At 29.9% G+C, this 21472-nt stretch overlaps 1 protein-coding gene across 1 annotated transcript in view; it reads right to left on the reverse strand.

Annotated features, from left to right (window-relative positions):
- The window catches only part of Tango1 (transport and golgi organization 1), a 95648-nt gene that overhangs the window by 66452 nt on the left and 7724 nt on the right, over window positions 1–21472 (reverse strand). The window contains exons 2-4 of the mRNA XM_075369506.1: window positions 18040–18170; window positions 6765–9081; window positions 1557–1675 (exon numbers count right to left, since the gene is read on the reverse strand). Coding sequence (XP_075225621.1) covers window positions 1557–1675; window positions 6765–9081; window positions 18040–18170 — 2567 coding nt within the window. The remainder of the gene's footprint in view (window positions 1–1556; window positions 1676–6764; window positions 9082–18039; window positions 18171–21472) is intronic.

Consider the following 21472-nt stretch of genomic DNA (forward strand, 5'->3'; position numbering starts at 1 on the left):
CCTGGAACGGCATAGCTGGGCCCGGCATTTCCCTCGTCTGGCGATTAGAGGCAAAGGCACCTCCTGGAACTGTGTTCATGCTTAATTAGGGGTCTGGTTCCAGGAGGTAGGGGGGAAGAAAATTTTTCTCATAATTATAAAACACTTTTTATTACTTTTTTTTTTTTAATTATGAGAAACATCAAATCAGAATTGAAAAAATGTAATGTATTACTTTCAAAGAAGAATCAAATTACTTATTAAAAGTAATAAATAATAAAATATATTGCAACACAATTTTTTATCTGACAAACACTTCTACAAGGACTTGTAATTCTAATCATAACGTTCATTCAGTGATTAAAACCTATAAATAAATAAAGTTTCCACTTCTTTAAACAAAGTAAAATTATTAATAGTAGTTGTTTAGCATGTGATTAAGCCTATCAATCCCCAATAAAAAAATTATCATACATTCCACATCAATAAGTAGGTGGCTGCAGCAGGAATCTCATGTATGACTCTCTAGTAATAAAAGGGTTAAGTGGAGTCAAACTTCACTTTTTACTGTTTAATAATCTCTTAGATAATAATGTAATTAAATTTTTGTTATTTGTCATTAAGATTTTACATAAAAATTTTGTCACAAAACATAATTTGACTATGTTGTTAATATTATTAGGATTATATGGTTAGTATTTCCATAAATTATGAGCATAATAATAGTTTATATACTCTCTTTAGTACCTACTGTAATAAATTTGAAAGCAATTTTATTACTTGCAATTAATAGGGATTGGTTTATGTTTGATTCTATAAAATGTAATCTGTTATTAGAGAATAAGATCATGAATGTTTGTATTTAGTTTTTATAGTTTTTTCTAATTAACAGAATTTAGTTTAAATTTGATTTTACATAATAAATTCAATCAATAATAGATAAGATTAAAAATTTAACATAAAACATATCAATTGTTAGTACTTAACATCGAATTCTGTTAACAATAACAAATGATTAGTTATATTGGCAAAAAGTTTTATATGAACTTATTCAAAATGCGAATTTATTTTTATATTTTTACCATATTTTTTTTTAAATTAAAATATAGAGATAAACCCGACCAAATATCAATCCAAAAAATTTTTACTCCTGTATTTTTTCCAGGAAAAAGCAACAACTGTTTATGAGACCTAGCAAAACAATACAAACATCATTTATGACTGATCAGTTAGTGATGGTGGATTTTTTATAATTAACTCATAAGTAAATGCTCATACCTATTTGATTTTTAAATGTACGATGAAGGAAATTGTAAAATAATAAAAACAAAATAAATAACAGCCTGTTTCTGCTTAATATCTAGCAGTCTATAATATTTTCAGCCTTCGCAGAATAAAATATGATATTACCAAGGAATTCAATGGTTGTTGGATATCAGAAGTAACAAGATTCTTTCATTCAACTAGTACTTTGTTATTAATGATAAAATTAATTAATTAATTAATAAAATAAATAAAAATAAAATAGTAATTCTTTCTGGATGTTACTGAATATGCCGAAAGCAAAAATTACATGCCTGGAGCACAACCCATACGTCTTCACCATCCTCCTTATTAGATAAAGGCAGACTTTCTTCCAAGTTTTGAAACTGTTTGCAAGAATCTTCCCCATTTTCATCAAGAGAACAGTACTGTTCTAAAATCAAAACAGACAAAAATTACTTATTACAGTTTTAATAATATAAAGTACTAAATATAAAGAAAAACCTGCAAGGTTGAAAAATTTCTAAAAAAAAATTATGTTCAAGGCATAAAAATAAGTTTCCAAATAGTTTTCCTTGATATTTAATAAAATTAAAATTTTCAACTTATCCATATTTATATTTATGAATGCACTATCTTTATTAAACGCAGGAAAAAAATGAATAAACACCTTTATCAAATACACAAAAGAACTATTTTTATCTAACTAGGTAAAATATTTTGTCATAAAAGAAACGAGTTTATTAATGCTGTTGTCAGTTTTAATAAATTACTCATTTAATCTCCTATAGTAATCTAGTTAAAATAAAATTTAAAACATCTATTTTTAAGAACAAATAATACTGTTAAATATTATTCAAAAACAAAAACTGTCTTTTCTTAATTACATATCTAAAATAACTTGCATTAACAAAATTACTATTCTTCATTCTTATTTTTATTACTTAGGATCTTCACACATTCACTTAATTATTATTTCACACAGAGTAAAAAACCTGTTCTGGAATGTGGTAATTAATTAGAATTGATGCTAATATAAATGTGGATTTCACTTTAGTAATAGTACATTTTTACAATACTTGGGTAATCATGCAAACAGCTAATTATGTTCTATATTAAAGCTCTATGCAGACATTTACTAAAAGAATTTGAACGAAATTCACCATGTACATGCATCTTGTGGGCAACTACAAATTAAAAAAAAAAAATTGAAACATACTTTTTTAAAAATTAATAAGCCATCAATAATTAATTAATCTTTCATCATCTTCCAATTTTTTATAAAATTTGTTTTGCTTTTACTTGAAGCATGAGGTCAAAAATAAGGACTACCATTTTTCTGTAAAATCCATGCAAATAAGATTACATTGCTTTTTTTGTGAAAACCTCTCTCTTTTCATAATTTTTCTCATTTTTATTCCACAAATACAAATTTTATAGAACAACAGTCTTCTAGTTCAGTTCTATTTTTTCCAAATAATAATTAATAAAGTTTCAAATTATACTTCCTACTACTTATTCTTGAGTGATTTTTCCCCGAATCTCCAATGTCCCTATGATTTAATGATTTATTTCTCTTCTACTGTTAACAACTTTCTTTATCTTTTAATATTTGACAATTTCCTAATGAATGTTTATTTGATCTTGATTGACTGAATGGGAACAGAAGGCTTGACTTTACTCAGCAGACACCTCAGCCACAACTTTGGATTTTAATATCATTGATAAGTCTATAGAACTTAAAAATTATACCAACAGTTTCAGTTGGTATAGAATGGTTATAACAATTTAATATTAGATTTTTTAAATGTTTATTAATTATATTTAACTTAAATATCTCTGATAAGCAATAACAACGCTAAGGTAAATAAAATACAAATTTTGATAATATATTCCTCATACTGATGTATATATTAAATTAGTGTCCGTAAAAATCAAAACACATAAGATCTGTTTGCTTTCACTCTTAGTAATACAATTTTTTTATCCAGTCTGTGTGATATTGTAATAAAAGAGTGAGCAGTTAAATCTCATCATGTCTTGTGTGTTTGAGTGAGCAGCTTCTGTTATGTATATGATGAGTTTACAATAAGATTACATTAATTAAAAATTATACCTTCAATAAAAAATGTTTGTCTTTTACACAAGATTAAAGATTAGGTAATGAGAATAAGACATGTGCATCTCATACAATATGCTCTAACTTGAATGGTCAATTAAGAGGAAGGCTAAAAGGAATAAAAGCCTTGGCTTTCATTTGATGTGTTCTTACGATTTAATGTGTACCAATATATTACAACAAATAACTTTTTTTTCTTGTTCACATTATAGTTCTGTCTGATATTTTTAAGAAAATTTGACTTAATAAAGCAAGTTCTTGGCATACAGGATTTGAGTTAATATATTCTTCATAGCTATTTGCAATTGAACTTGAAACCATATGCCAAAAGTCTGGAAAATTTATCTAATCAATACAGCAATAAAGCATATAATAATAATGATCTTGTCTGATCTCTGTAGCCAAGTGGTAGTATCCTGGCTTTTTATCTGGACTTCCTGAGTTTGAATCCCGGTCGAGAATGACATTTTCATACACTACAAAATTTCCATTTCATATTCCCACCCACAAGCTTGGAGTTTATATGGTGGTAATAAAAAAATATTGTGGAAAAAGACAATGATTTGAATTTTGAGTTATAGCCCAGAGAATAGAATCATTTTACAAGAAGATTTAAATGATTTGGGTAGAAGACTTCAATTTCAATTTTTTGTAAAATCACAATAAATTTCTGGGATCAAGTTGCAGTAATAAAATTCAGTTAAAAAAAAATACAATTTCAGGCATATAAATCAGACATAAAGATCTGTCAACATTTTTACCAATGAAAATAACTTTACTGGAAAATGTACCAAATTTGTAAAACATTCACTAATCAGCTAATGTTTCAATTAAGAAGAGGTTTATAACTCAAGAGTGGTATCTTTATAAAGATTTCTTGAAATATATAGTTTAAAAGAAAATTTTAATGATCAAATATGATTTAATAAAATTTGTTAGAGAAAAGGATTTATTATAAAAATTATAGTTGTAGTTATTTTAAAGTAATAGCTCTTTTATTGGATATGCAATTAGAAAATATACAAAGTACTTTTATTTTACTTGAAAAGGGGAACATCCAGATTTGGGATTAACAGTACGACATAAAAAAGTGAAAAAATATGAAAGCTTATTTTCAAGTGACAAAAAAAGAAATAAAAATGATTGATCCCTATCATATCAGAAGAAATATTTTACCATTACTCATGTCAAATTGAAACTAATAAATAAATTTGTAAGAGCTGTGGGCAACCCAGGATTTTTTAACATGGCAGAAATTTCCATAAATAACTGACTGAAAAATTAAATAAGATATTTTCTTCAATACAGAGATAAGGAAAACTGTTTAAAGATGAAATATTCAATTATATGTTTAGTGATGTAAAATTCACTGCTAACACTACATTTAAAAACACATGCAGAAATTTTCTGGACAGTAAATCATAAAATTATCAGAATCTTGAGTAATTAAATATTAACTGAAGAGATAATATATCCCTAAAATACCTGCATTTACAATTAGATTTCCTTCTTTAAAATCCTTGCAGCAGCAAGTACAAAATATGGTGAATATTTCTGTCATGTTATTTCAGTTGAAAACAACTATAACTATAAATTGAGTACTAATATAAAATGCTAGCAGATTACTGGATTTTAATTCAGAATACACCTGACACTACTTACAAAGGTCATTAGTTAATACATAGTTTTAATTAAATATTAATAAATGAATATGATAGAAGTTATGAATATTTTATTAATGAACAATTTCTTTAAACTACGCAAAAAATCAATACAAAGAAAGATATCTCAAGTAGATAAAAACTTAAAATTTTTGTGTAACAGTGCTTTTTGAGAACATAAGTTAAAAAATAAGAAAAATGGAGATTGTTTTAGAAATTTTAATTCCAGCTTTGAAAGTTAAAATTGAATAACTTCACAGTTGACATTCTCAAAATTGGGTAATAATTACAATACGAGTTTTAGTATCTATTGTAGACATACAAAAAATACCACGTTTGTATAAAGTTTGCTTCAATATAGTCAGAATTACAAGAAGCCCTTGATGTGGATTGACAGAAGTGCCGATTAAAAATAAAAATAAAAAAATAGTTCCCTGTACCTCTTCCTGCAATTAAATGTCTTTTGAGAGTTGTGCAGTTTTCAGCTAAAAAATCATTTCTTTACTGCAGTTTCTCACCTGCTCTTGTTTCAGTTGCAAAATCATGGCTGATGAGTGGTCACAGTTACTGTTGAAGAGTGAATGTGACACATGTTTGGAAACATGAATAAATAATGCATGGGGCTACAATAATGAATACTTTGAAGAATTCTCATAAAGCAACAATGCTTGATCGGAAGAAATGGGCATTTGCTACTGGCAGTGTTAAAGACAGGCCATACAGTGGATGAAAAGAGGTGGAGTGCAAATGTGTAATTGTCACCGATTTGGATGAGCAGTTTTCATAATTCTATTCATAAATGAGAACCATATTTAATACACCGCAGTCTACAATGCACCATCATATTAAAAAAATTGAATATGAAACCATTTAGACCAACTTCTAGGAATGAGTTGGTCAAATCTCATTCCTAGAAATGAGTTTTGACCAAACTCATTTGGTCAAAATGAGTTTGACCAATGAGTTATTGGATGGAGACATGGAACAGTGTGTTGCTGCTTGCTGTGTTTTATTAGCACCATTTTCAGGTGCTGCATCCCACACAAGAATGTTTTCTGATGAATGTGCAATATATTGCAGTTCATGAACCAGGAATGTGGTTTTCTGGGCTAGGAAAGAATTTGAAGATGGCATGTGAATGAATAAAGGTTCTTATTTGCAAATGTTGGAAATGTGATTATTTCAATTTCAGCAAAGGATATCATGAAACATGCCTGGATATAGCAAGAAAATGCTCCAGCTCATTTTGCTTTTTGAATGCGTCATTTCCAAAATGAACAATTTTCAGGCCACTGGAATGTCTTGGGTTCATAAGTTTCCCCAGCCCCATGATAATGGTCAGTACAAAGTTCCAACCTTACCACACCTGACAACTCATATAGAAATAATCAAGGCAAATGTATCTCAATAATGATATACAACAAATGAAGAATTTCTTATCAGTGTGGAGATGCCTTTCACTGTAACTCTGTTGATGCTTTGCATCAACAGTGTCAAAGTTGTGTAGGCACATAGGTCTATGTGTTCAGCAAGATGGTGGGTGCAAGATCCACTTGATAAATAATTTGTAAGCAGAAATGAAAATAAATATTCAAAATATGCACCAAGTCCACAACATATTTATTTGTCTAAGACTTCTCAGACATATTGAACAATATTGAAATGTTCGTTGCATTCAAACTATCAGATTTTCAACTAGGAGTTGAAAATCAGTAAATCTTTAGTAATTAAAAAACACCTACCTTGTTCCGAAATTAATTTTTTTTTCCCCTTCCAAATTTGATGATCAGTAAATTCTTCTAGTTTTTCTTCAGAAACTACTTCATTTGCTTCATCACTAGGTTGAGAAAACTGCTGATAGGTAGATAAGAATAAATTAGTGATTAAGTTAAAATTGAACCAGCTAACAATTCCTTCTGTTTTATTATGAATGGCTTCTTCTTCAAGATCAGATTTCTGGTCATTTGAGGCAATTCCATATTCTGATTGCTGTTGTGCATTTTCTTCTTCTTCTTTAAAGGTTTTTTTGCTTAATTTTAATGGATCCTCGGTGGGTTGCTCTACTTCAGCAGGTAATGGATGTTCAATGCCTACATATGATGCTTGTGTAGTACTTTCTATTTCATTCTGTATAGTAAAATTTTCTTTAAATGAAATATTATTAAATGCAATCTGTTTATCTTCACTGGTAACTTGAGTGGCAGGATCAGATACGCTATCATGAACTAATTCTTCATCTTTTTCAGTCATAGGTGGTGCTTCCTTCACATTATTAAATACGCTCTGTAAAATATAACCAGAACTGGGAACATATTTTGAAGTTTCTGTTACATCTGAAGAATGAATTTGTTCAACAGAAGGTTCATCTACAGGTGTCCCTTTAACATGTTCTGATCCCTTACTTTTATCAAATATTTCAGTTTTTTCTTCTTGTTCTTGGGATAAAATATTTTTTTCAATTTTATTTGATATTGGTAATTTTGAAAACGCAAGATTATTTTTATTTTCAGTAAATTGTTCTGTATTGTTTAATAAACTATCACTGGACTGTTCACTTATTTCAGTCTCTTTAACTGTTCCATTTAATTCCACGGAATTATTATAATTAGTTTTGTTAACTTCACCAGGTGTTTGCTGATCTTTTACACTTTCAACATCAGTTTCTTTCATAATTTTACTTGACTCTTCTTCAGGGGATTGCTGATCTTTTCTACTTGTATCTTCTTCATCAGTTTTTTCTGCAAATTTTAATTGAACTTCTTCAGACATCTGATGATCTTTTTTTAATATTACTTTTTGCATTTTATCGGGTGATGGATCTTCTTTATCAGTTCTTTTAACAACTTTCGAATGAGTTTTTTCGGTCAGTTGATCCTTTTCATCTTCTATATCTTCACTTTGAGATTTTTCAGGAGGCTGAAGATCTTTTACATCTTTTTTAGCTGGATCAACTGATAACAAAGTTGGATCTGAGGAATTTCTTTCACTTTTAACATTTTCTTCACTAGATACATCTTTTCTTGAAGTATTTGCATTAATTTTGTCACTAACATTTAACGGGACTTCTTCAGACATTTGATTATTTTTTAAACCTTCTACAGCAGTATTTTCTGAGATTTTTTTTATAGGTGATAGCTCTGCTTTATCAGTTGTTTTAACAACTTTAGAATGAGTTTTTTCAGGAGGCTGAAGATCTTTTACATCCTTTTTAGCTAGAACAACTGATAACAAAGTTGGATCTGAAGAAGTTCTTTCACTTTCAACATTTTCTTCACTAGATACATCTTTTCTTGAAGTATTTGCATTAATTCTGTCACTTACATCTTCATATTCACTTTCACTTTCTGAAATATAAGTGCCATCATCATCCTGTACACCATCACTATCATCTATATCTTTTTGATTAAGGTCATTTCTTCCACTCGGTACAATACTGTCAATTACTGATAATTTTTCATTCAGTTTAACTTTTCCATTGTTTACAGCTTCATCATTAGAGTGTACTTTATCTTCTGTAACATTATTTCCAGATTCTTGTGAATCATTAACATTAGAAGGTGTAACAGAACTGCTGTCATTTACTTTTTCAAACGCAGCAGTAACTTCACCATTATTAACATCAAGATCAGAATCTTTTTTATCTAATGCAGAACTATCAGAACTCAAACTTGTGCCATCTTTTCCTTCATTATTTAGAACTCCTGATGAAGTTTCTTTATTTTCTTCAGAATTTTTAAGAATATCTGCCCTTTGAGAAATATCGGAACGGTATAATTTGGTTCCGTCAATTACATCATAATTAACTGTCTTCGACTGAACATTTTGTTTAATATCGTTATTTGTAAAACTTTCTGCAACTGATCCAGGAAAAGGAAATGAACTAATAATTGATAGTTTGTTCGGTTCTTTTACTGCAACATCACATTCATGCTCTTTAAAATGAGTTTCAACAGATTTCTCTTCTTTTTTATCACTAACTATTTTCAGATGTTCACGTTTAAAAAGAATTTTTTTTTCAGTCACAAAACTTTCAGGTATAAGACCTTTCTTTCCATTGGCCTGGAAAAAAGTAATAAATGACATAATATAGAATAACAGAGAAGTTAGACAGAGGAATGTTAAGATTATACAAAGTCTCCTTAGTTTAAAAAAAAAACAGTAAAGATCACAAATATCTGATTCTAGTTAACTACTTTTTGAAAAAAAAAAAAAACTATAATGTTAAATAGCTAAGTACTAAAATTGAACATAAATAAATACAAAAGACACATGTCAATGACAATTTTCTTTTTTCCACACTAATAATCAGCAAAATTACATCCCAATCCCGTAGGAGAAGCCTTGTGATGGTGATGCTTCTGGTCACCCCCCGCCCACCGCATTCATGGCTCTGATGGGCCTTAACGGGAGTCGTCTTTCGCCCTCTAACTTTTTACATAGTAATAAGCCAGTGATTTATAAACTCAGCTTTTGCCTTCATTGCAGGCCTCATCCGGACATCTTGAATGTCCTACATTGTTGCCCTCTGAACTAGCTAACAAAGTTCACGGAAGCACGAACCCCACGCATAGTTCTACATTTAATAGAGCCAATTTGTGTGCAAATATCTCATAAATTCGAGGCAGTTGAATAATAACATACCACCAAAAATGTTATTCACAAGATTGAAATTTATTCCTAGTTCCATTAGTGAACTCAACTTCATTCATACCCCTGGCTTGGTTTCATTACGGACTCCAATCTGGCTTACCAGGGAGAGGCAGACAGACCTCCAACTCCCACTTAGCTCCATCACAGACTCCCGCATGATATTTACTTTCACTTCTACCACTGTTGAGATACTGCTACATCTTGCGGCGGCATGAGAATCCATGCACTCGGCAGTGCACAGCAAAATTACAGCAGGGTTCAGAAGGATGAGAACAAAAGCAAACAGTAACAGTTGAAAATTCACAAGTAAAATTATTTAAAAATTTATGTACACAGCTATATAACTAAATTAATTATAAAATAAAGTAATAAAAATTGTATATGTTCATTTACACTTTTTAATCAGTGTAATGAATACTAGGTGTTACTTTCATATTGAATATATTATTTTATAAATATTAACAGTTTTACATTAAAAAAAATTCACAAAGAAATTACTCATATTTCCTCAACAGTTAATGTTGTCCAGTGTCTCTGGAAACTCCCAATGTTCAAATCCTAGTAAAGGCAGTTACTTTTAAAAGGATTTGAATACTAGATCATGGATACCAGTGTTCTTTGGTGGTTGGGTTTCAATTAACCACACATCTCAGGAATGGTCAACCTGAGACTGGACAAGACTACACCATCATTTACTTTCATACACATCTTCCTCATTCATTTTCTGATGTAATACCTTACAGTGGTTCTGGAGGCTAAACATAAAAAGAAAGAAAGTGTCTCTGGAAACAAATGCTTATGAAGCCACTAAAATCTATAAGATTATTTTTGGCAATGGTTAAACCTTCTACAATCAATTAATTGTGATCAATAATTCTGTTTTGTACATTAAATAAATTTTCATTTATATCATTTATTTTCAACTCAATTTGTTAAATTCGATACAAAATAAGTCATACATTTCTGTTCACAGAACTACTGAGGATAACAAAAATGTTAACAGATTAAGACAATCAGAAAAATATTATTCTTACAAATTAAAACTGAATAAAAGACGTTGAGTTTTTTTGTTCAGTTTCATACAACAAGCATATGTTGGAGTAGTAATTATAGTGAATGATAAATGTAAAAACAAAATATATGAATACTTTCACATAGATGAGATAATGGTACAGTATGGATTAAGCCTAAGAATATGGGCCAACTTACAGTAAAAATCATATATAATTTTTTATGATAACAAGATTGCAAATAGATGTTAATGTATCATGTTGTTGTATTGACGGTGGCTAATCCTAAAATTGGTAAAGCAGTAATACCTGGTGTAGCAATCATATTTGAAGAAAAAACTGTAAATTGTAATAAACAGAACACATGTCATTTTTTTTTTTTTTTAATCAAGTCTATTTAAATCATTTTTGACCTAAAACCACACCAAAATAACAATCTAAAAAAAATTGCCTAAAACCACACCAAAATAACAAATCTTAATATAAAACTTACCACTAAATATATATATATATATATTCTTCAAATCTATGGATTCATCAATTGTAAAACTATCATTGGGCAATGTATACACTTATTATATAACTAATAAAATTCATTAATTAATCTTCTTTTGACTGTTTACTATTTTACTTAGTCTATTATCCTATTTGACATATGTGAATGCTTTTCAATATTTATAAAAATCACTACTTCCTTCATCTTTTCTATACACTCTCTTAACTAATTCTTATTACATCCTTTGTCTAACTTCCCTTCCTTTAAATCTATACTGCTCTTCTGAAACAATTTGTTCCATTTTCCTACATAGTCTTCTAATCAGAAACTAATTAAGAATTCATTTCTGGATGTGTAATAAAAATAACTGCCTTCAATCTTTATTCAATCATATTTTTTGTGGATTGGAAAGATTATTTTTTTAAAATCTGCCCTGACCCACTGTAGTAGATCTCATTGCATCATTTTACCACCTATAGCAATCTTTTTTTATTAAGACACTTAATCATTTCTACTGACAGGTAATCAACTCCAACAGATTTTTCCACCATCATAACTTTTACTGCTTGTAACTTTTTCATATTCCACTTTTTTTCTTTTTTTTAATACAACTACCACCAGTATATGACTGCTATTTATGTTGGCTTCAGTCAAGCCACATGCCTGGATATTGTTTATTTTGTTTTATTCTGCCAATTTGATATCTTTCATCGTCTGGTGGTTTTTCAGAGGTAGACTCTCCTTCAGTAGTTAGTAAACAAAGTATCTGTTAAAAATATTAATTTTCCTTACAAAAGTGAATAAGCTCTTTCATTACCTAGTCATTCCCACCAATTACCCTTTATTCCCCTACTACAGCATTCTATTCCCTCATTATCTTACAACAATGTTCACCTTCCTATGCTGTAATCTTCATTACACATTTCTTAAATTGGATCATCTTCATATGGAGCATGGTTAATATCCTTAACTTTTCCTTCCCATCTCAATCCACTTAAACCAATCATTATACCATTCTGTTTATTTTCATTTTTCTTTAAATTTTTAACTTTGCTGCTTACTGAAATGTTTTGACATTCCATGTTCCTATTCATATCTTCATTTCATCTTTTTATAGCTCTTCACTAACAGCTGATTGGCATTTCTTATGATGCTCATCCCTCAAACTAGAAATCAAAATGGAAAACGATTTTACCTCTGGAACATTTAATAGATGAAGATTATGCCATGATACTAAACATGTGAAAACATTGAAGAGTGATATTTTTTCACATTCCAATGCCACTAGTATGGCAAACTAATAATATTTGCAACTCCTTTTGATATAGAAAACAGATGCGACTCTGAAGTCACCCATGGGAAACAAATATTTCTGAAGAGTACCATTTAGTCCTGATTCTAGTAAATAGCCAAAATAATTGTTATCTCTAATAAATAACTAAGTAAACAGCCAAGCAACGGCCAACATAGCTCTCAGAATTAAAGGGGCATGCGTAAAAATGGAATCCTGAGTCTAGGTTTTGTACATTAAACTGGAATTATTCAATTTCAAATTAATGTATTCCACCTAGTTACAGTATAATTCAATACTAAAAATGAATTTACTTAAGTTGAAAGATTACTAGATTTTTTGTACAATAACCTGATCCCTAATGAGTTACGGAATGAAACTGCTACATTAGTATACAAAATATACATCCCAACCCTGTAGAGGATGACATCCGCCTTGTGACACTTCCAGTCCCCACACCACCCCCCTGCTCCTAAACCTAATGGGCTTTAACGGGAGACGTCTTTTGCCCTCTAACTTTTTACATCTCACAGTAATATGCCAAGATAGGGTGGTTTTGAATGACAACAATGAATAAGCCAGAAGACAGCTTTTCTTTAATTTACACTAAGGTAATAACTAATTTTACTTATTCACTTCAGATTTCTCTAAATTAATCAAGTACAAGTATAATCTTGGGTTTCAAGTAGAATCAATCTTGGGTTTCAAGTACAAGTAGAATCTTGGGTTTCTAAAACCCAAATCAAAATACAAGAAATTTGTATAAATTTCTTCATGTAATAGAATCAAGAATCAGTTTATTGAATCAACATATTAATACCTTGTTTATTTGTTATAATACAAAATGGATTATTTATATTACTATGCATTATGTTGTTTATACTTTCATTTTACTATAGTACCTGCATTTAATGTTTAAGTTGATTATTCCAGGAAATTGGTCATATTGTACCATGGTCTAGTCACCAGCTGGCTAAGGATAAACTAGATCCCAAACTTTCATCTATAAAAGATAGACTAAATATGTGTTTGTGCAGTGCTGTACACTTCAGGCCATTTGTCTTTCAGTGAGTTTCATCTTTCTATACTGTATATACAGTTCGATTCGTACGTTGTTTAAATCTTTTAAGTTTTCTTTTTGCATGTATTTCAACTGTTGTTAATCTTTAGTGTTACATTACTATTGTTTCACTGTGATCATTTGTGATTGTGTCAGTTTATTTTTTGTGTACAGCACAATTTTTGTGAATTTTGAAGCCATTTTGAAGCATGCTTGAAAAATATACCACTACACAGGTAATTTAAATGACACACAAATGTAAAAATTTTAATTTAAATGAAAAATTAGATGTTTTAAAAATATGATAAACTTCCTAAATGTAGTCAGCGAGAAATCGTAATGACAATGGGGCCTTCTCAGACTTCAATTTCTCAAAAGCACGAAGAATTGGAGGCTGCAGTCACCCTAAATGAGAACGTGAACAGAAAGAGGAAACGTGATGGTAAGAATAAAAATGTTGAACGTGCTTTATTCAAGTTACAGAAAAATTTGGTGATCATGATTTCAAACCAACAGATGGTCAGCTCTCTCGTTAGAAAGAGACAAACAATATTGTTTACAACAAATCATTTGGTGAAAGTTGGATACTGATCAATCTGCTGCAGACGACTGGAATAAGAACTGCATTCCCAAGATTTCGAAAAAAACTTCAAACCTGATGATATCTACAATTGCAAAGAACTAGGGTATACTTCAGAGCACTTCCTAATTTTTCATTATTTTTTAAAAAACTGATAACTCAGGTGGTAAAAAGCAGAGACTGCATAACAGTTCTCCTCACCTACAATATAATTGCACGTGATATAAACTCCTAGGTATAGGCAAATCAAAAAATCATAATGTTTCCATGGGGTTTTCTTGCCTGTACACTACAATTCAAACAAAAATGCCTGGATGATGTCTGATTTGTTTTTTTAGCTTTTGATTAAATGGAATGAAGAATTAATCAGTCAGAAAAGAAAAATAGCTTTAATTTTAGACAACTGTACAGTTAAGTTATAATTTAAAAAGCGTAGAATTATTTTTTTTACCATCAAATAAGTCTTTAATACAGCCATTAGGTCAGGGAAAAATATGAGGAAGATGATAGATAATAATGATGATAGATAATAGTGATAGATGAAGCCAGATGTGAGAAGACTGTGAATGATATAGCAAAAAAGGCTTACACTTCCAGATGCTACTCATATGTTATGCAAAGCTTAGAATGAATTAAAAATTGAAATCATTCAAAACTACTTCAAAAAAGCTAATTTTATTGAATCCAATGAGGTTCCGATAAGTTCATCAAAGATGTGGATGATGAAATTAATCAGTGGATCCCTATTGACGAAGACATTCCAGTTTGTGCTCCTGTTACTGATAATGAAATTGTGTTGAAATTATGAATGAAGGTCTGGAAGAGGACAAGATTAAAGAAGTAGAGAAAGTTTGGCCATAAGCACCATCATTTAAAGATATAACTGATGTGCATCAGATTTACTGAAAAATTTTGAATTACGCAGAGGAAGACCAGGATAGTTCTATGATTTTTAAAAGTGGAAAATGATGCCTTGGAACACTATAAAAAAAATTTACTTAAAAAAAAAGGATAAGCTTATACATGGAATTACAGAAAAACTGAAATTTGTGTAGTCTGAATGTAAGTTGTAAATTTGTTTTTTCTTAATACACTAAAACATTTTTATAAATTTAATTTTTTTAGTATTTGTACCATATCTTTTTATAATACAGTACGATATTTAATAGGATTGACTAAAAAACAAAAAAAAAAAGACAGTAAAGATAAGTTTTTCTTTTTGTTTTTTCAATAATAAATTAGTTTGTTTTAATGTATCATGTTATTTAACTAAATACTGTATCTAATACATACAGTCATTAAACTGTGTACATTATGTTTTACAATTTATTAATGTAAAATTTGGTTATGTTATAAAAGTACAGGAAAATGACCTTCGACGCTTGACTGAATCAGCCACTTTAGAGACTCACTTTTGTACAAAAGTGATTCTAATAAGCAACACCTGCTGTATTACTATCATTGATATTATGAACTCATAATTGGACAACACATATAAATCAAACTTTTGCATACTGGCGGTCTACAATGATAAGTAACTTCTCACATTTCTCCCCTCTTCTTTGATATAAACTCCCTTTTTTCATCCAAAAATAGTAAACCATCGCTATATTTAATTTATTATTAACTGACTTTGCTCTGTATTTACTTAACTCTGCCCACTGGAGTCTGGAAGTGCTGCTGTTAAAATTACACATAACATGTGACTGATAATCAATAATTATAAATATTCTTCAAAGCCCATACAATTTCCAAATATCTTCACTTCACATAAGAAATAATAATGGTTTTATTATTATAATAATCTAACAAAACTATTGCTATCATTTACATTGGAAAACAATTAATATTGAAATTTCTGAACATAAAGAAAAAATTTCTGAGAATTCATTTTCAGAAATTTGAAATTCATTTCAAATTTTTATTTTCTGAAGAGAAACACTTTTACTCTAAATGTTACATCAAATAATAAATTGAAAATATTACGAGAACACAGAATTCTGAAAGGTTGTGAACTGGAAAAGTAAGGAGATACTATTCACCTAATAATGATAAATGATTAATGTTCAAGGCTTGTAAACAAATATATTGATTAAATTTACAGAAGTGTCTAGTAACAGCATCATATTTTGAATATGTCAAAATAAAATTTGTAATAACTACAAGATAATATTAATTTGTGGGAATTTTTTAGTGTCAATTTCAAACACTATGATAAAAGGATGAAACAAAGCATTATAAATGAAATTTATAAATCATCATACAATGAAGTAATTTTACATGATATTAATATAAATATTATTGATAAACTGTGAAAATAAATTTATAATAAAAATACAATTGTTGTTATTAAATAATTACTATTATACATACTGAAATTATCTTATAAAAACCAGTTTAAAAAGCAAAATTTTTTTGTGGAATGAATTCCAAATGAAATTTTACAAAACTGTTTTTTTTTTTTCACGAACACGCACTTTTTTAATTAAATCAGATGAATTTATTTTACACTCTAGCCCTGGGCCTGAAACCATAAAATTGATTACTTTCAATTAATATTTTTTTAACCTTTTTTCTTCTTTGCAGTAAATATTACATCAGTAATACTGTAAGTTGATAAAAAAAACCTCATGACAGAAACCAGGAAATAATCTCAGGGTTAAATCACATCCTTATGAAAAAAACTTCATTTTATTTAGCTGGTGAAATCTTTAATCTTTTCAGGGGACTACATACTGTAAATCCTAGTTCATGCTTGGACTAGGTTATTTTATTAAAGTATCTTTATATAATCATTTCCCTGAATGGCTTATCACTTGACAATCACTAGGAATGAATATTATTTTAATTTATTTAAAATTAAAATTTTTTTTTTTAACAATTTTTAAGCATAATTTTTATTATAGACATAAACAAAATTAAGTCTTCCTTTGAACAAAACTAAGGCCTCATCAATTACTATATTTTGAAAAGGGTAAAACACATTTGGGACATTTTTTTCTATTTATCTAATAATTCTTGAATTTTGAAAAGATGAAAGCCGGGTAGTTGATCTTTATTATTGGCAAAATGAAGCATACTAAGAATGTTCAAATATCTGTCTAGTCATCATTTTGGAAAATACTGGTGAATGTAATAGCATGTCTGTTGACCAATACTCTTTAATAGAATTTTTCTTATTTCTTGGCATAAGCATGGTCAAATCAAAAATGTATACAGTTCATCTATGTCGGCTGGTTTCCATTATTGTAAATTTAAATGAATCAGCAAGATTGATTTGTTCCGATGCTAGGGTATAATATGTGTTTATTTCATTCACTATTTCAGGCATTATTACACCTTTAATGAGAAGAAATAAGTCTTATATACGCATGTGATGAATCGGCCATGTTTACTAACAGAGTTCAATAAAACTTATAGAATCTAGTTTTACAACATTGGTAACATGAGTTTATTCTCTCTATTTCCAGCTGTTGCTGCATCTATCAATAGTGCAAATATTTCATTTTAAAGCCAATAAAGTGCAGCATGTGTCGAAGAAAGAATTATAATAGTCATGTTAACACGATGATAGTACTCAAATGATAAAATTCTATAAGTTTACGTGACTGTAGTCTGTTGTGGATAGTTCACTGCAGTCATGTAATAGTGATGCCAGTCCCGAAAAGGTTGACAAATCTATCAACATTAAGATTTTCAAAAAAAAGATTTTGGAATAACTGGACTAACTTTAGTGACTGACACGAAACTTATTGTTATGAGAAGAGGGATAGGCTGTTTTAGTGAGCCATGTGGGAAGGGCCACCAAAATAAAATCATTTTAAATTCTATTCTATAACTCAGATCTCACAAAAATTCCTTGAAAAGGAAAGTTACAAGTATCTCATACATAAAATAATTATTCTTAAAACTGGAAAAAACTAAGCATACCTCAATAAACCATAATTTATGATTTAGACTTTTCTTAAATACTTTCACTTTACTTCCTGCTTTAATAGAAGGAATACGATTTTTTTTAGGTCCAGCATATTTTAACTGTGCTACTCCTATTGAAATTGGATCTGGAAAAAATAAAACAAGTTAGATGACAAATAATATAAGAAAATCTTCTGTAAATTATTATAATTTCTATTACTTCTCTGTAAATTAAAAACAAATACTTCTGTCAGGATTAATTGCATTGGACTGTTCTGGTGCCCATTTATCCTCAGCCAACCAGTATATTTTCTTCCAGAGAGATTATAATTCCAGGCTAAAACAAGCAGACTCTCTTTCTCCCCTGACATGTTCCTGAAGTCAGTGTTTCTCAACCTGGGGTGTGCATGCACCCCATAGGGGGCGTGATAACATAAATGGGGGTGCAAGCATATCAAGAAGAAAATATTATTAAAAAAAAGTATTAATTTACTGAAATGAAAGCAAAACAAAATAGATTCTGACATAAATAATGAAATACACATTTGCACTGTTATAATACAATTATAAATAGGATTGTATTAGTACTGCACAATGTTTTTAATAATTAACTTATCGATACTAATTAAAAACAAGTTTAATAATTATTAGTGACTCCTCCCTTGGGCCTGTCTTGCAGATCAAAGATTTCAAAGAAAGGTTTAACATTAGAAATAATAGATATTTTTGAGTACTTTTTCTATATTTAGTTGAGATCTATATTTTGTCTTCAATTCAGCCACAGCAAAAAATTTGGTTTCGCAAAGGTAGGATGTTGAAAATGGTAATAGTATATGAAATGCTCTTGTTTTCAGTTCAGAAAACTCATCATCCACCTTTGCTCAAAATTCAAAGAATGATTTATTACTAAATTGTCTTTTGATTTCGCCACTTTCTTGAAAGTCTATGAAGATTTCTTCTTAGGCAGTTGAGAGTCCTCCGGGAGTATTTTGAAATGGATCCCTAAACCACTCATAACTTGCTACAAAGTTGTCATCAGCAAGAAAATACCTTTTAAAATTCTTTGCCAGCATGGCTAAATGATTTTCAGTGGTTACAAAAAGAACTTTCACATGCTGTTTTTCAGACTTGTAACTTTTAACACATTCATCCACGCTTGCAAACATTTCTAGTTTTTTTTGCTTTAAATTTCTGCTCCACAATTCCAATTTTCTACAAAAATTATTAACTTTATCACTCGTATCCAACACATGTATATTTGCTCCTTGAAGTTGAAGATTCAAGGTATTATTTCTCGAATATGTCGATCAAGCAGCTAAATTCCATCACAAATAAACCATATCAAAACTTCTCGGCTTCTGCAGTTTTCCTGTTCTAGAAAAATGGCGATTTCATCTATTTATTCATAAAAACGTTGCAAAAATTTTCCACGTGATAACCATCTTGCCTCACAATAAAATAGTAACACTGAATGTACTGCAGCCTTGCCTTTATGAAGTGCAGAAAAGATTCTTGATTTTAGACGTCTCCTTTTTATATAATTTACTACATTTACAACTGTCAGCAAAATATTCAGACCAGGACTCATTAATTTGGAAGCCAGAGTTTCTTTGTGGATCATGCAATATGTCCAGACACACTGTGGAGATTTTTGTTTCACAAGTGCTTGTATATGTTGGAATCTTCCAGATATTGAATGAGCACTATCGGTGCAAATTCCGATGCAATTTTTCCACTCTCTGTTTACCTCATTTATAAAAACATTTAAGATAGCAAATAATGAGAGTGCTGTTGCTTTGAGTTCAATTGGTTTGCAGAAAAGTAGTTCTTCTACTGCTGACACACTATCACAAAATCAAACATAGGCAATGAAATGAGCATCTTTATTGCTATCTGTTGCCTCGACAAGCTGAATTGAAAACAATTTGTCACACAACATCCCAAAAAGCTGATGCTGTACATCTTCAGCTATATCACAAACTCGACGGGCAACAGTATTATTTGATACATGTATGGACTGCAATTGTTTGGCAAAATTATCTCCAACCATAGTTTCTACAATCTCAATTGCAGCTGGCAAAATAAACACTTCACCAATGGTGTGAGACTTTTTACATCAGACTATTTTATATGAATCTTATAAGAGGCAAGTAAAGCTTTTTCATTCGCAGACAAAGTTTTTTTTTTAAAATGATGTTTGCTTTTCATATGATTTTAATTTTAATTTGAAGAATTCTCAGGGTTTGTTAACGTACTCACTATGAAGTGTTTCCAAATGTTGTTTAAGTTTATTAGGTTTCAAGCTGTCTGCTGCCAAAAGTTTTGAGCAAATGTCACACAGGGGCCTTTCTTCTTCCTTTACTTCAGTACTGGTAAACAGTAAATTTAAGTATTCTTGAGAATATTTTCTTGATTTTATTTTCGGAACCACTGTTGATCCATGTTTTTTAGTACTGTTGTAGTCACTGCTGTGACTATTTAATACTGTGAACAGCAAATAACGTGCAGATTACAACATACACATTCACGATTGATTTGATAGCGATAGAAGGATCGACTCAACTGAGACTGGCTAGAATTGAATAAGGTGCAGCTGCAGCATTTATACACATTTGTGTAAACATTCCAGAATGTTTGAGACAAACTGGAACTTCTTGCGAAGCTGCAAGAATGTCTGATATAGTGGTTGTAAGACAGAGAGCAATAGAGAGGCATTGATTCTAGTTTTGTCAGAGCAGTGGATAGGTGCTGCCAAATATCAATAAATTTACTTATTCTTGGTAATTTGTAAGGTTTATAATTAAGGTCATAGTGTAGCTTTAACATCAAAATAACCAAAATCCATTATTATTTCATACACTGTTATTGTATGAAAGGTATTGTAGGCTTGATGAAAATTACGATTGAAAATTGGGCTGCAAATACTGAAAGGTAGTGAAATGCTGTCTGAAGCTTAACCTAACTTAATTTAGTCTTAAGTGAATTTAATCTCCTCATTCTTAACATAATTACACTGAAATTAATTTATTTTGTCCAAAAATGATGTATTTTATGTTTGTGCAATGTTGAATTATGACATTTTTGGTGAGGGTTCTGCCAATTTCTTTTATACTTCGTTACAGCATAAATAAAAATTCTACTTAATATACTGTCTGATGGTTTCATTTTATACAAAGTTCTTTTGGTACAGACTCTCCTACTTAGAAATTTCATTTCGGCAGCATAAATTTTTTATTTCCCCTCATTCATCAGGTACAGGAGCCGTACACGGTCGGGGATAGGGTAATCGGCTTCTGCGGGTTGATGTTATTCATTCTCATGAGAACGGCCGCTCTCTGCGATCGTGGTCTCTTTGTGAGTCTTCTGGATGCCTCAGTTTTCTGATGAGCAATTCACCATCGTGCGAGTCACGAGGGGTACGCTCGATGTTGTACTAGTGTCGGAATAC

This window comes from Lycorma delicatula, chromosome 6 (genome assembly GCF_047948215.1).
Source record: "Lycorma delicatula isolate Av1 chromosome 6, ASM4794821v1, whole genome shotgun sequence".
In the NCBI taxonomy this organism is placed as follows: Eukaryota; Metazoa; Arthropoda; class Insecta; order Hemiptera; family Fulgoridae; genus Lycorma; species Lycorma delicatula.